This window comes from Orbicella faveolata, unplaced genomic scaffold (genome assembly GCF_042242905.1).
Source record: "Orbicella faveolata isolate gen_17 unplaced genomic scaffold, um_ofav_v1 contig_12, whole genome shotgun sequence".
Taxonomy (NCBI): domain Eukaryota; kingdom Metazoa; phylum Cnidaria; class Anthozoa; order Scleractinia; family Merulinidae; genus Orbicella; species Orbicella faveolata.
Window position 1 is genome coordinate 4,474,201 of NW_028301539.1, and position 13,798 is coordinate 4,487,998.

At 39.4% G+C, this 13,798-nt stretch overlaps 2 protein-coding genes across 3 annotated transcripts; one reads left to right on the forward strand and one right to left on the reverse strand.

Moving 5' to 3' along the window:
- Nucleotides 1-4,732: 4,732 nt before the first annotated feature.
- On the forward strand, nt 4,733-7,370 carry LOC149116198 (uncharacterized). 2 transcript variants are annotated; one of them, XM_089282156.1, is made up of 2 exons: nt 4,733-4,895; nt 6,277-7,370. In XM_089282156.1, the coding sequence occupies exon 2, from the start codon at nt 6,286-6,288 to the stop codon at nt 6,985-6,987; it is 702 nt and encodes a 233-aa protein (XP_089138282.1). In that variant the 5' UTR covers nt 4,733-4,895; nt 6,277-6,285; the 3' UTR covers nt 6,988-7,370. The 2 variants fall into 2 exon arrangements, with proteins under 2 accessions (XP_089138282.1, XP_089138283.1); XM_089282157.1 differs by having other exon boundaries at nt 6,282-7,370.
- A 989-nt stretch (nt 7,371-8,359) lies between these two features.
- On the reverse strand, nt 8,360-9,881 carry LOC149116199 (uncharacterized). Its single transcript, XM_089282158.1, has one exon. It carries the CDS (start codon nt 9,729-9,731, stop codon nt 8,655-8,657), a length of 1,077 nt encoding a protein of 358 aa, XP_089138284.1. The 5' UTR covers nt 9,732-9,881; the 3' UTR covers nt 8,360-8,654.
- Nucleotides 9,882-13,798: the final 3,917 nt, after the last annotated feature.

Below are 13,798 nucleotides of genomic sequence, written 5' to 3' on the forward strand. Positions count from 1 at the left end.
GACAGACCGAATAACTTCTTGCTTGAACCATGAAACTAAACAGCGCGAGAAAAGCGAACAACACGATCCACTTTTGAGAAGCCATTTCTGAAAAAATGTAACCAACAAAGAACATGTATATTGAGTTATTATTATTACTAGAGTGGGTCTGGGTTGACATCAATAGAGTCAAGTATTGAAATGTTGCTGATAGGAAAAAAAAAATGCAGGTTTTGAATTTTTCATGAAAATCGCGAGTGTTAAGAGAGAATGCCCCGAAGACCGCGTGAAATCACAGAAATGTGGCATTTTGCTCAGAAATACCCTTTGACGAGTTTATAAACGAGATATGAGTTTTTGCTCAGGTCTACTTTTATTTTCCAGAAATTTTGCGAAAACTATACACGACGCCGATGGCCACAAAATGGCGGATATTAGTAACAACACAAGATTTTCGGTGTTGAAAATTGTAAAAGGAAGAAGGCTCCTTAACTTTGGATATTTTTGTAGGAGCGCTATAAGTCATTGGTAGATTGTTTAAGCGTAAAACCAGGATTTTTCACTTAACAATACTGCTACCGTAAATACTCGCTTCTGATTGGTTGGAAGCTGATAAATTTTCCCCAGATTGTATATATATATTGTATCGGTCGCATTTGATTTGATTTGCCGTTGAAGACAAATTAAAAGCTTGTTGTGAAGAAGCAGCAGTAAATAAAAACACCACAAATCGACCGAAACTTAACTACGCACATACGGCTTGGAGTGGGCTAACGAGCGGAAAAATCCGAAAGGCATTGAAAATCTCTAGCTCGGAGATCTTGACGACGTTCTCGGAGATTTCTACACCGAGTCAAAGAAAAAAGACGGCTGCAAATACGAGCCAGAGTCCCTAGGGGTCTATGCAAACGTTGCAAGACCGCTACATTTGCAAAGTCTAACAAAATGCTAAAGGGGAAGGCCATTACCCTTCGGGACGAAGGCAAACAATTCCAAACGCAACAGATTCACTTTCCTGGGAAGAAGAAATTCTGAGAAAAGAGGGTCGATTTGTCGACTGAACACAACTTGGTACTTAATGACCCAATATTTTGCTTTAAGAGGAAGGCAAGAAAGTTATGATTCACGCAAGGATGAAAATGGTCGCACGTATGTCACGTTTGCCGACTCAAACCCCATGAAAACGAGAAAATCTTTCATAAAGCTTCAACAAAGGACGGTCATTTCCAAGAATGGTGGCTACTAGCGGAGAGAGGTGTCCAGCTGGCATTTTTGAAGAATTTATCACATGCCGACCAAGCAAAGCAATGAAAGTCCATGGTTTGAAAATCTTGAAAACAAACTTTGTTGACGAACACTTCTAACTAGTCTTCCCCACTTCAACTTCACTTGTCTTTCCAAGTTTAACCTCAGTCTTCCAGAATGAGTTCGTCCTTGTATCTTTAGCTCCATGTCATAGTTTAAATCAATGCTGTAAACTTAACTTCAAACACCGTTTCGACGCCTTTCGAAGAGCATTTCCTTTCCTGTAGATTATTCATCAAAACGTCGTTCATGCGTTCAGAGTCTTGACAGCTTTAAAGCCAATGAAATTGAACTTAATGTTGCAATCTCGGGACTTTCTCGTCTTTGTGGCTCGTTTGCGAAAGAAAAGAAAAATTACGGAGAACTTTGGCGAAAATTGTTGAGAAAATTAAAGTTACAAATCTAAAATATTTAATCACAGCGTGGCTTCATTTTAACAACCCTCTTTAACAAAAAGACGTCAGATAGAAGCTTGTATTTGCGGCTGCCGTTTTATATGAAGGAAATCGGTCTTCTTTCTCGAAACAATTAGGGATTAATTGTACTTGTGAGCAGATCGGACTTTTTGTAATTTCCACTCGTGGCTGCGGCAGCTACTCAAACAGACCGATCTCCTATACTAATTCGGAATTCACAGTGCGCGTGGTTAAAACATCTCATTCTCGAACAGTCTTTTATAAAATATTTTTTCCTATACGGTATAGCTCAGAAATACTTAAGATTAAGGTTGTGATTAGTCGAACTGTTTTTCTTTTCAAGGTTATAAACAAGATATTTTGGGGCTTTTTATTACCGTATGAAAAAAGCACGCTCTACTTCGAGTGATTAAATCTGTTAAGTTACAACTTCGACTTGTCAACTTGTTGTCAGAGATCCTGCCTGACCAGTGCTTCGTCTCTATCTGAATTTCTGTGACTATGAGTACAGAGGTGGATCTAGACCTTGAGCTAAGGGGGTGAGGGGGGGGGGGGGGCAGGGGGTGGGGGAGGAGGAGGAGGTTGGTTTTGTTTTGCTTGCCCTGGCGGCTTTTCTTCCTTCTGTGATTTGTTCTTTATTTTACCCGAAATAAGGGAAGGGGGAGGACCCTCCCCTAGTTCCGCCACAGGAGTTTGAGATGTTGATTGCGAGGGAACTTTGCTTATTTTTTACTGCTTTTTTAAATAACCGTCAACAGCCTTTTTCGGATTAGTTTGATCAGTTTTTAAAGCAAAATAATTAAATAAGCGTCAGATTATCGATGAGATATATTCAACTAAACGATAAGCTAGTCTCTTGACCGAAAATTGGACTTACCGCTAACAGTTTTAAAACGAAAGCTGTTGGATTTTACAAACGCGTAGCCGATGTCGTTGTTGTCAAGTTCTTCATAAAATGTTTCACTGCAAGAGAATCGAATGACCGTCAAACTTTCGATTGGATTAATTCAATCAAATTCAAAGCTAGTCTCTTGGCCAAACACTGGACATATCAAACTCTAAACGAATGCATCAATCCCTCCGTTGTGATTTTTCCGATCGAAGAACTTATTCAGCACGCAGTGGTTGTTGATGTCAAGTTCTTCGTAAATTTTTTTCGCCGCAAGAAAATCGAATGCCCGTCAAACTGTCGATGTTAGTAATTCATTCAAATTCAAAACTACCTTTGTAGGCGAACATCCGACGTATTTGACTTTTAACGAATGAGTAAATAGTTACCTTCGTTGTGATTTTGCCGAATGGGAAATAAAATAAAATTCACCGCGTGGTCCATTTACTGTTGTGGTCGCCATTTCCAATTTCTTTGCCAAAATTTTTCGCCGCCACAAATTCCAAAAACCGTCCAACTATCGACAGGAAAAATTCAGCTAAATGCAGAGCTAACTTTTTAGCCGAACATTGAACGCATTGAACTCCTATATCGAATGTGCCAGTGCCGTTATTGTCAGTTTTGCCGATCCACAACGGGAAGGTTACAAATTCCACTCCCTACTGGTCTAAATAGGTGAGCTCGGTGGAGACAAACTTTAACTTTTCAGCTCCTCCCGTCAATCATATCTTTGAAATCTGCTAAAATCTAGCAGACACGTGACCAGCCGTAGCCAGGGCACTTTCTCGAGGTAGAGAGAGAACTCGAGGGAAGAGGTTAAACAATCTAGTTCTGGGTGTCTGGAAAACCCGAATAGCGAATAGCGAATAGTCGCGAATAACGAACAGCGAATAGTTCCGAATAGCGAACAGAGAATAGTACGAATAGTGCGAATAGTGGCAAACAGTCTCGAATAGTGGCGAATAGTGGCAAATAGTGGCAAATAGTGGCAAATAGTGGCAGATAGGGTAACCAGTATCTCGCAGTTAACCTCGTAGCACCTTAGATGGGATTCAGTTTCCGCTAGAAAGCACAGACGCTTTAATTATCAGGACAAAAGGTATTTCTAAACGCAATTTCTTCTGTTTTAACCGCTGCAAAAGCGTAAATACGTCTTTATTAGGTTATCCTTGTGTTTTCTGTTTTTCTTATGTCGGCGATGGACAGCTTACAAGCCTGAGTCCGGAGAAGAAAAGGTAATAAATTCACCGAAATTCTGTTGCTTATTTGGATTATCAATTAACACAGGATATTAGATCTAAAGCGGTGACTATTGACGACTATTCGTCACTATTCGCCACTTTTCGCATTATTCGAGACTATTCGCACTATTCGGGAATATTCGCTATTCGCTATTCGCTATTCGCTATTCGGGTTTTCCACACACCCTCTAGTTCTCACTAGATCTTAAGCGACAGATTCCTAAGTCGAACCGGTTTCTGCTTCCGACTCGGTTGGTTTGATTTTCACTTGATCGTATCACTCAACACTTCTAATTACGACTCCGACTACAGACCGTCGCTAGTGAAAACCAGCCTTTAGTGATTTTTACAAAGCACCAAAAGCAGAACCCGATTATCGTAATTCTGTCGGAAGTTTTCAAATTAAACTCGAAACTAGTTCGTGCATGCGGTCTAACTCCGCGGTCTGTACTACGATCGTTTTAGCTTTCAATAGATACAGGTATGTGTTTTTACTTATGCAGTTGGATTGTCCTGCAAGTTAAACTTTTCAAATTTCTTTACAGCAAGGATTTTCTTTGACAAAACACACTTGCATCGTCGGCTTGATGGCGAAAGAAAAAGTAAAAGACATTTGCAGAAAAATATACAGAAGAAAAGCATTGCAATAATTGATACTCTTTACCTGCAAATCTTCTCTTTCTCCTGAATATATTCTATCAGTAATTATTTGCACCACAGCGAGATTTCAACTGCCTAATGCAGTTTTCATCAGGGTTAATACGGACAAACAAACAAACAAACAGAACAAAACAACTACGCTGTTAAAACTACACGCGTCATTTTGTTAGTGCGCACACGTTCTGCGCATCACGCAAGCCATGGTTTAAGCGCCACGCGCGCGCTGGGGTCGACATTAGAGACCTTACGCAACAGGACGGCTCAAGGAGAGGACGGCAAAATTTCATTGTGTGACGTGCGTGACTGCTTGCTTCGTAAGCTATTTGACGCCATTTCCGGTTTATCACTGCCGTCCTCTTAGCGTTCACGACGTGAAAACAAGGAGTTTGAAGTTCTGAGGAAAACGTGAGTATTTTAATCCATTTATTTTCATCTTAACCTTTAATTTTTTGGATTGAACGATAGAAACAGTCTACCTTTTTAGTTACCAGCCTTTGTATATATGGAAATAACTTTTTTTAAAACGAAAATGAAGCCTACTTGTAAACGCATGACGAAGTGCTCAGACTGGCTTATTTGTGAAAATTTAATTCTCCTTCTTTCTAAGTTATTTCTCTGTAATTTTACAGTTTTATGGCAGTTTCTGTTTCATCTTTATCGTCCGAATTACAATTCTGGTGTAAACTAATCTTTTTCTGCCTTTGAGAGTTGTTTTCAGCAGTGTAAGTGCGGGATATATTTTTATTTGTTGTAAACCAACTTTGAAATATAAATTACATTTGTACAGTATGTTGCCCTATTTACGGACACTTCCACTCTTACGATTCTGTATTTCGTAGTAAAGATAAAAAGAAATCTGAACGATACGTTTCGAAGACTTGTTGATTAGTCTGCTTTCATTATTTCGTTTCGTGGCTGAGTTGGGCTCCGTTTAGACAGAAAGATTCAAGTTTTTGTCGAGGTATGTAAAAGTTTTCTAATGTGATTCGTATCGCACGTCGAATTACACTGATGACTTCTTCGCTAAAATCGAAAGAAAATGCTTTAAGCTTCGGAAAATAGGTAACTTTTTAAGTGAATCTTTTTTCATTTGACTTTATTAGACGTATTTTGCAATGATCGAAAAGAATAATTCCAAGAAAAAGGGAGTATTTATCTCGAAGCGAATCGATCGTCAGAAATATTAGGGCACCGAATTTGGCCAACTTTTTCCGTAATTACTAAGAAACCAAGCAGGTTTAGGCGATAAAACTTCATGACTTACTTACCAGCAGTGAAAGCTACATTGTGAGTAAATTTCCGCTCGTTAATCAGGGGCGTAATGCTAGGATTTGGGGTCACACTATGTCACGCCCAGGGTACTTACATAGTCCACTGCAGATGTTCACTCCTGAAAATGGAGTATATAACTACCTAGCACTAGAAAAAATTTATGGCATGTCGATTCTTCGGATTCACACTTTTCGCCACCTGGATAAAAAGGTTTGCTTGTTGTTTACTGAAAAAAATATCTCACAAAAGGGGGTCATGGGCACCCCAGGACCCCCCTTGCTATAACTCTGTTAGTGCTCTGTTGAGGTAAGATATTGTGGTTATTGCAAAAAGTGTCCGGAATTATAAGGCCAACATGCTGTACTTCAATCCTCTTCAAAAATAATGCAGTGTGCCTTTCGCAAAAGAAATTCTGATCCCAAAGACCGTTGCATGTGAAGTAATCAACCTCTTATCTTCATTTTATATAATTAAAAACCAAGAATTTCAACATGTTTGTTTCTTCATAACCTAGAACAGAAAGATGGAGTGGAAAACAGAATGTGATCTACTTCTATTGCAAGAAATAGTTGTGTCCGAACCTTACCAGTACAAGGCTTCAACAAGGGAGAGAGGAAAGATATGGGAAGATATCACAGAAAGGTTGAATGCCACTGAAGCATTTGGAAATCGACTTGGACACAAAAGAGCTGTGAGAGACAGGTATGCCCTGTTGGCCAAGAAATTTAAGAAGAGAATGGCAGAAGAGGAAAGTGCGAGTGGAATTTCACCCGAGATGTCAGAAACGGACAAGCTGCTTGACCAGATTATTGAGAGATTTGAGGAGAGCGACAGGGAGGCTTGTGAGAATTCAGAACAGGGCGAGAAAAATAAAGAAAATGACAGAAAAAAAGCAGAAGAGATGAGGAAGCGTTCCATGGAGAAACTTGGAGAGACCAAGAAAAGAAAGGCTGAGGACGGTGAAGTAACACCCAGAAAGAGAGCATCAGGGTCGGAAACCCTTGTGTACTTGAGAGAAAAGGCTGAAAAGGAATTTGACCTGAGGAAAGGAGAACTGGAAGTTAAGAAAGATGAACAATCTGCACAACTACAGATGTTTCAGTTCATGCAACAACAACTACAGCAACAGCAACAACAGCAGCAGCAGCAAATGCAATTACAACAGCAGCAGCAGCAGCTTCAAAATCAACTTCTCATGACACTTATTGAAAAAATTAATAAATAAGTGTATAATTTAAGACATGGATAAGGTTTGTTTTGGGTACACATTTTTATTGGTTCATATCATGCAATTGTTTTATGATTTGATTGAACCACAAACATGAATGTCTGTTGAAATGTGAATCAGTTATTTAATTAATATTAATAATTTGAAGGTTTAAAAAGTTATATTGTACAATGCTTTGAATGTGTCTTCATCCTCTATTGTAACAATTTTTTTTACGGATTTAGACATTAGACTGGTGTTTTCTTTAAACTTCAAATATTCTTTAAGAACAAGTTCACCTTCATAATTTTTAGTCATTCATACACATAAAAGGCTTCTGAACATTGTGATCATTATTTAACACATATTTATACAATAAAATATATATTTCCTTATAAAAACCTTCATCATGTTGTCAATTAAACTTTTCCAATAGGGGAAAAGTTAAAAAAAACTAAGGGAATTAAATACCCTTTAAGTAAGAATTTAGGTTCAGAAAAACCTTCTCTACATACAGGGGAAGGGGCTGAGTGTCTGGGGTACTCTCAATCTGGCAAACCATAGTCTTGCCACACTGAAATTTAAGACAAGTTGAATATCAAACTTTTTTGATGCTCATTTCACTGTTACATCGCAGCATTTAACGAAACAGCAAAGCCATTTCATAATCAACTATGGTTCTAAGAACACTCTGCAATTAATTATGCCATTACTTCATATGAACATTATCAGAAGGGGGAAGGGGGGGTGCAAAAACTTAACTCCCACAGCAGCAACCTTGTACAACTTTTCCTCAAACAATGAAATAAGAAAAGAAATGCCTGGTAAACGATTTGAAATTCCAGTTTGTTACATTTGTTATTTCTTGAAAAGACTAAACCCACAAATCTGACAGCAAAAAAAATGAAACACCAATGTTTTGCAATTAAATTACAGGAAAACCTGAGAACATTTAAGTTTTTGACATAACTCAGTTGTGCCCCCAGTCCATAAACTTCCTCAAAACAAATAGAATGGATGCTTCATTTTGTAAAGCCTACAATCAGCATGGCTTAAAAATTCTTCAAACTGACATGTATTAAGCTTAACTAATGGCCAGGGTGGGAGGCGCAGTGGCCTAATGGTTAGTGTGCTGGACTCCAGATTGGGCAGTCCGGGTTGAAGCCCTGGCTGGGGCACTGTGTTGTGTTCTTGGGCAAGATACTTTACTCTCGTAGAGCCTCTCTCCACCCAGGTGTATAAATGGGTATCGGCGAATTTACCGCTTGGGGGTAACCCTGCGATGGACTAGCATCCCATCCGGGGGGGAGTAGAAATACTCCTAGTCCCTTCATGCTACAGAAACCGAGATCAGCTCCGGCCTGATGGGCCACTAGGCTCGTATACAGACTTTCTTTTTTACTGATGACCAGGGGGTAACTCTCCTGGGTAACTCCCATATGAAAGGAATAAGGCTGCTTGTCTGTAATAAACCATGCCCTTAAAGAAGACAAATCCGGATGTTGCTTGAACTTAATTTGATCTTTGTTTGCAATCCTAAAAAATAGCTGAAAATATTTGTGGTTTATCACCAATTGAGACAACATCCAAGACTTGCACCCTACTGTACATGCAAGTGAGATGACAAGCATTCCAATCAATTTCATATGGGAGTCCCCAGGTACTGATTGATTAAAAATAATATCTTAAATAAAGTAACCCTGTAATGAAGGCGGTTCGACACCAAAGAACGAGGAAGTATTTGACCCATAAAGACATGAGTGGGCATTTCTTAATAAGGCACAAATAATATACATTTTGCCTACGGCACTGAGTCCAACTTTGAGATCCCTTTTAAAATCTAAAAAAGTAAAGTATTGCAAAATGTCTCCAAATACCCACTCCACAGCTGTTCTTACTTTACTCATGGACAAATTATATTGTTGCTGCTGCGGTGTTAAGGCATTGCCTTTAAATGGTCCCTGAAGGTGGACTCTCAGTGGGTATGCAGGGTCCCCATACACACAGAGTGGTTGGCCAGTTGGGGAAACACAGTGGTTTTCTAACATCGGTAGAAGGCCAGACATCGCCAACATCCCACTGTCGTGTCTTCTTCCCTCGACGGGACCAAAAAGGTTTGCGATAAGTCCATTGGGCGCAACAACACTCTGAAACTTAATTGCGTGGACTCTTTTGTGCCCATTGTAAAGTACTCTTTGATTTTCGCCAGGCCTACAGACTGGTCGAACCGTCCCATCTATAAATCCCCAACAGTTGTCAAGGGCCGCTCCTTTCCGGTATATTGCTTCAGAGAATTGAGCCAGTTGTGCTTGAGACAGCCACGGTTGGTTCAGACGTGAGAGTAAACGTCCAAACTGCACATGAAGCAAATCCATCGCTTCTCCCACCACCATGCTCAACTGGGGAACAGGTCTTCCGAAACGCGGTACAAGGTCTTCGTATCTACACGGATACGCAAATCGACGTAAAAGCATACACAGTGCTTCATCGCTGTACACGGAAAAACGATTTGGGCAAGTGATTTTGTCCGGAAGATTAAACACATCGACTAAAGCGTATATGTCATGTTTCAAAAAGCGAAATTCGCTTTTGCACTCGTCGTCGGAAAGACTGTCAAGATCAAATTTGTCGTATTTCCAGTACGGGATTTCGAGGTTCTTCGAAGTGTTCACATCGTAAAGCAACAGTAGTTCTTCGTCATCAATCAAATTCAGGTCATTAGCGAGTAAAAGTGCTTCTCTTGCTTCCCTAAATGTAGCCATTTTAGCTTCAAGTCATCTCCATGTCGTGTTGTGTTGCGTAAGGTTTGTTTACGTTTAGGACGGCAACATCATTGCTCGCGTGCTCAGCCCAGTCCTCGCGCGATCTGAGGTCGCCGTCCACATCGAACCGTCCTGTTGCGTAAGGTCTCTATTGACGCAATCAACTACGCTATCAAAGACACGACTAAAGTGAAAGCAAAATTTTCCTACTGTGACCAAATCAAGTTTAAGGAACCTGTACTTAAACCAGGAGCACCAGAATAGCAGCACATCGCTAATACAACCACTAACTGTTTACGTCTTCCAGCTTAAAACCTAGCTGTTATCTGTTGTAAATTATACTGAAATGCAACTGTAAACATGTACCTGCAGATGGTGTAGTGCGCGCGCAAAACAAATGCGAGATACACAAATGTCTTACTTACTGGGGAGGTGACAGGAAAAAATGTAACGGGCACCGTAAATGTTTTCAAAAAAGCGCGTGGTTACCCCTACAACAACAACAACAACAACAACCATTTTATTTTGCTTAATACAGAGAATATCATACAGCAAAAGAATACATTAAACTTAAATAAGCAAAAAAGTACTCAAAATAGTGAGAAATAAACGAGCTGAGTAGTTACAAGAATTATTATGCTTTAAATCGGTTGTAGGAAAAAAAAAGAAAAGAAGAAATAGAAAGGAAAAAATATAGATATAAATATAAAAAGAAATATAAGTAGTAACAGTACCAGTTATAGACAGAGCATTGTTTAATTAAGAGCGATAGTAACTTAAAGAAAAATACTAAGCTAGCATTAAGCATAAGAACCTAGAAATTGCTTAGTTAAGGTTTGTTTAAATAAACGCAGAGATAAACTTTTTATCTCTTCATCCAAATTGTTCCAGATAGAAGGACCAGAGAAATGTGGATTGAATTTACCATACGTTTTATGTTATGAAATGGAAGTGGCAAGACTATTCAACACGTAATTAGTTTCTGGTTGTGAGCAAAAGGTATTTAGACTGTATTTTAGCTGAACCAGAGGAAGGCTGTCAGAGACACTAAAAGCGCTGCTGCAACGATTTTGTTATTAAAACATACCACAAATGGTTTTTATGTTACCATTTGCCATGTAGTTTAAAGATCTTTTTAAATGTGTTTGCTTTTCTGTATGTAAAGGCGAATTCTAAGGACATCTGTAAAAAAGATCCTTTTCTTCATTTTCAGAAAAATGCTGATGTCAGCAGTTTTGTTGAGAATCAGGGCTAATTATCTCGAAAAAATGCGCGGCTACCCCAATTTTTCTATGTGGATTCCAATAGTTTTTTTTTTTCAGGCTTTAATTTCACAACTGCAACAACTTGTGTGCGTAACTGCGATGATCAATCATATCTTCATATCATTCTCCGCAGTTCAAACATATGAACTTTCATATATTTACTGGTATTTTTTATGTTAAAAGCATTTCTGTCAGACGGCCGATTAGCCTAGTAGTTTGACTTGCATTTGATTTACAGCAATAAAAAATGATTTACAGTTTTGTTGACATTGAACGGTTTTCATTTGAATGTCGAAAAGTAATTGGTTTTGTATCACCACGCTACACGATTGGCTTAAAAAAATCGCGCCACATTTCATCCAATCAGAAGTAAAACCAATTGTAACTCACTCGCACTCGTTTTCCCGCGCTTTGCGTCTGCTGCATGTTATTCCTTCAAGTTCTGATTGGTTCACTGGATTGTCTGTGTCCTTTGTGACTGGTTAGAGTGATTACTTTGGTTTTGGTTTTACGACACTCAATTGAAAACTGCTCTTAGCCCGCACTTATATTTCATCTGCATCAGATTTATGTAAGTTTATATGTAGGCAGATGTTTAAACACGGTTTCTTGGCATAGTCAAGAATTATATTTTGCAAACTGCTAAATAAAACACCGCTTTATATGGCGAATAATGTGCCGTGAGGTCAATTCAGGCAACATGAAACAGCGAAACAGTTTTACTTCTTAGTAGTTCGACTGGCTTGAATTGAAATCAGAGTGATTCTTCAATACGCTGGATCAGTATATATAAATATATTTCGTTTGACCTTTGTGAAGCTTAATATAGGACTGGAGAATTTTAAAGATGTATTTGCCCGTGTGTGGTTAATTTGGCGATGACCAGCGATCGCCTTTCTTTCGCTTCAGTTGAGATCGACAAAAATTATTCGTTGACTCTACCCTGGTGGAAAGGTTTGTGTCACAGGCGGTCACGTAACCAGCCGCAACCCAGAGGAGAGAGAGCCTGGGAACGAAGTTGCCGTCCTCAATCAAATGTATATAGATTTTGAAGGCCGCGTCCACACAGGTTCCACTCTGAAAACGCACTTTGTCGGGGTTTTCTGTTCTGGACTCAAAGGCCCGTTCCAAATGCTGTTCTATTCATTTGCCGAACCTAACTTATGAGTTAAGTATACTAGAGGAGCGGCGTTCGAATCACTTTTGCTTGGCAGGTTAGGTTTGGAGAGGCAAACAACGTTCAAATTCAGCCGGGTCTGTCGCACCTGCTTTGCGACGTATAAGCGGCGCTTTGATTCATACGGAACATACGGCGTTCTCCTCCTGTGCCGAACCTAAAACATAAACTAGTCGTAGTCAGACAGAGACCGCGGAGGGGGAGAGGCTGGTAGAGCTATGGCCCTACCCATTTTTATTGCTGGGATTTATTTTCTAGGGCTCCAGTTGATATGGATAGAATATGGATTTACTATTTGACAGTAACCTAAACGTTTGTTTGAATTGGCCTGATTTTTTAGCCCTACCAACGGTTTAAAATGGTTCTCCCTGTCAGAGATTAGCAAAGTGCGTTCGATACCCGGGGGAAGGAATGGGGTACTCTAGAGATTTGTCGATGGGGTGTGTTGCTGGGAACAAGACATTTTTGGGGTATGGCAGAGATTTGAACTTCCGATTGTAGTTCCTATTAAAACTCCATCCTATAAATTTGGTTATTCAAATAGGTTAATAAAAATGAGAAACTCAATTCTTTTTACATCGAGATTCCCGATTGTTTATTAAAATCCGGATTCCTATGCACTAGACTGCTTGAAAAGCATTCCTTTGACAGGAGCGCATACTTATGTCACTTCCCTTGCAGGGTTTGCCGAATTGTGTATTTTTCGGAGTATTGTCTAACTTGTGTGCCATTTGTTGGCATCAAATGTCACATTACTCTAAAAGGGGCATCGTTTAGTAAGGTTAAGTACTATGTACAACTATAGAAAAAAATAATAACAGTACATTGAACTTCATTTCCAAATATGACCTGACATGTACATCAATTAATAAAGCTTGCGTGCAATGAAATTCCTTGAGCGGTGTGCATTTCCATTTCATTTTCGTCGTTTGTTGCGCTACAGTACGTTGGAATCTTCGCTGTCTTTCCCAAGGTTAGTGAAGTTGTGTTGATTTATTCGAGCTATCACGGTCGAGCCTTGCAACTTTATTCCCACAGAGAAGTTGGATCGCCTGACTTGACAGATCACAAATCGGTATGTTACCCCCCGTCGCAGTTTCGGAGAAAATATACCGCAATACACAGCTTTCTCGTGTTCAGATAAGTACCTTTAGCCATTTTAGAAAGAGATACCTCGAACAAATCAACGCAACTTCACTAACCTTGGGGAAAACTGCGAAGGTTCCTACGTACGTAGGACAACAAACAGAGAAAAGCACATGGAAAGCGCGACGTGTGGGTAAACTTTCAAAGTGAGGCGTCACATCTCGGTCTGATGTGACTGAAATGTATATTTATCAGGATAAACCCAGCTTGTTGTATCATAACTAAACAATCGATAATGAGTTTTTTTCTTTCCCAGAAAATTCGTTTATTAGATTTTTGGCATCGCGTTTGTATATAGAAAGCTCCGAACTAATCTGACACTATCACCGTAGCTGTCATTATTACGATTTTAAATTCACTCAAATTATTTGGTGCTATCAAAAATGTTTGAGACGATTTTAGTTAGCCGCTTCAGAGCATGAAATTACGTCAAACTACATTTTGAAACGTTTTAGTTTATAAGAGGGTCGAGAAATACC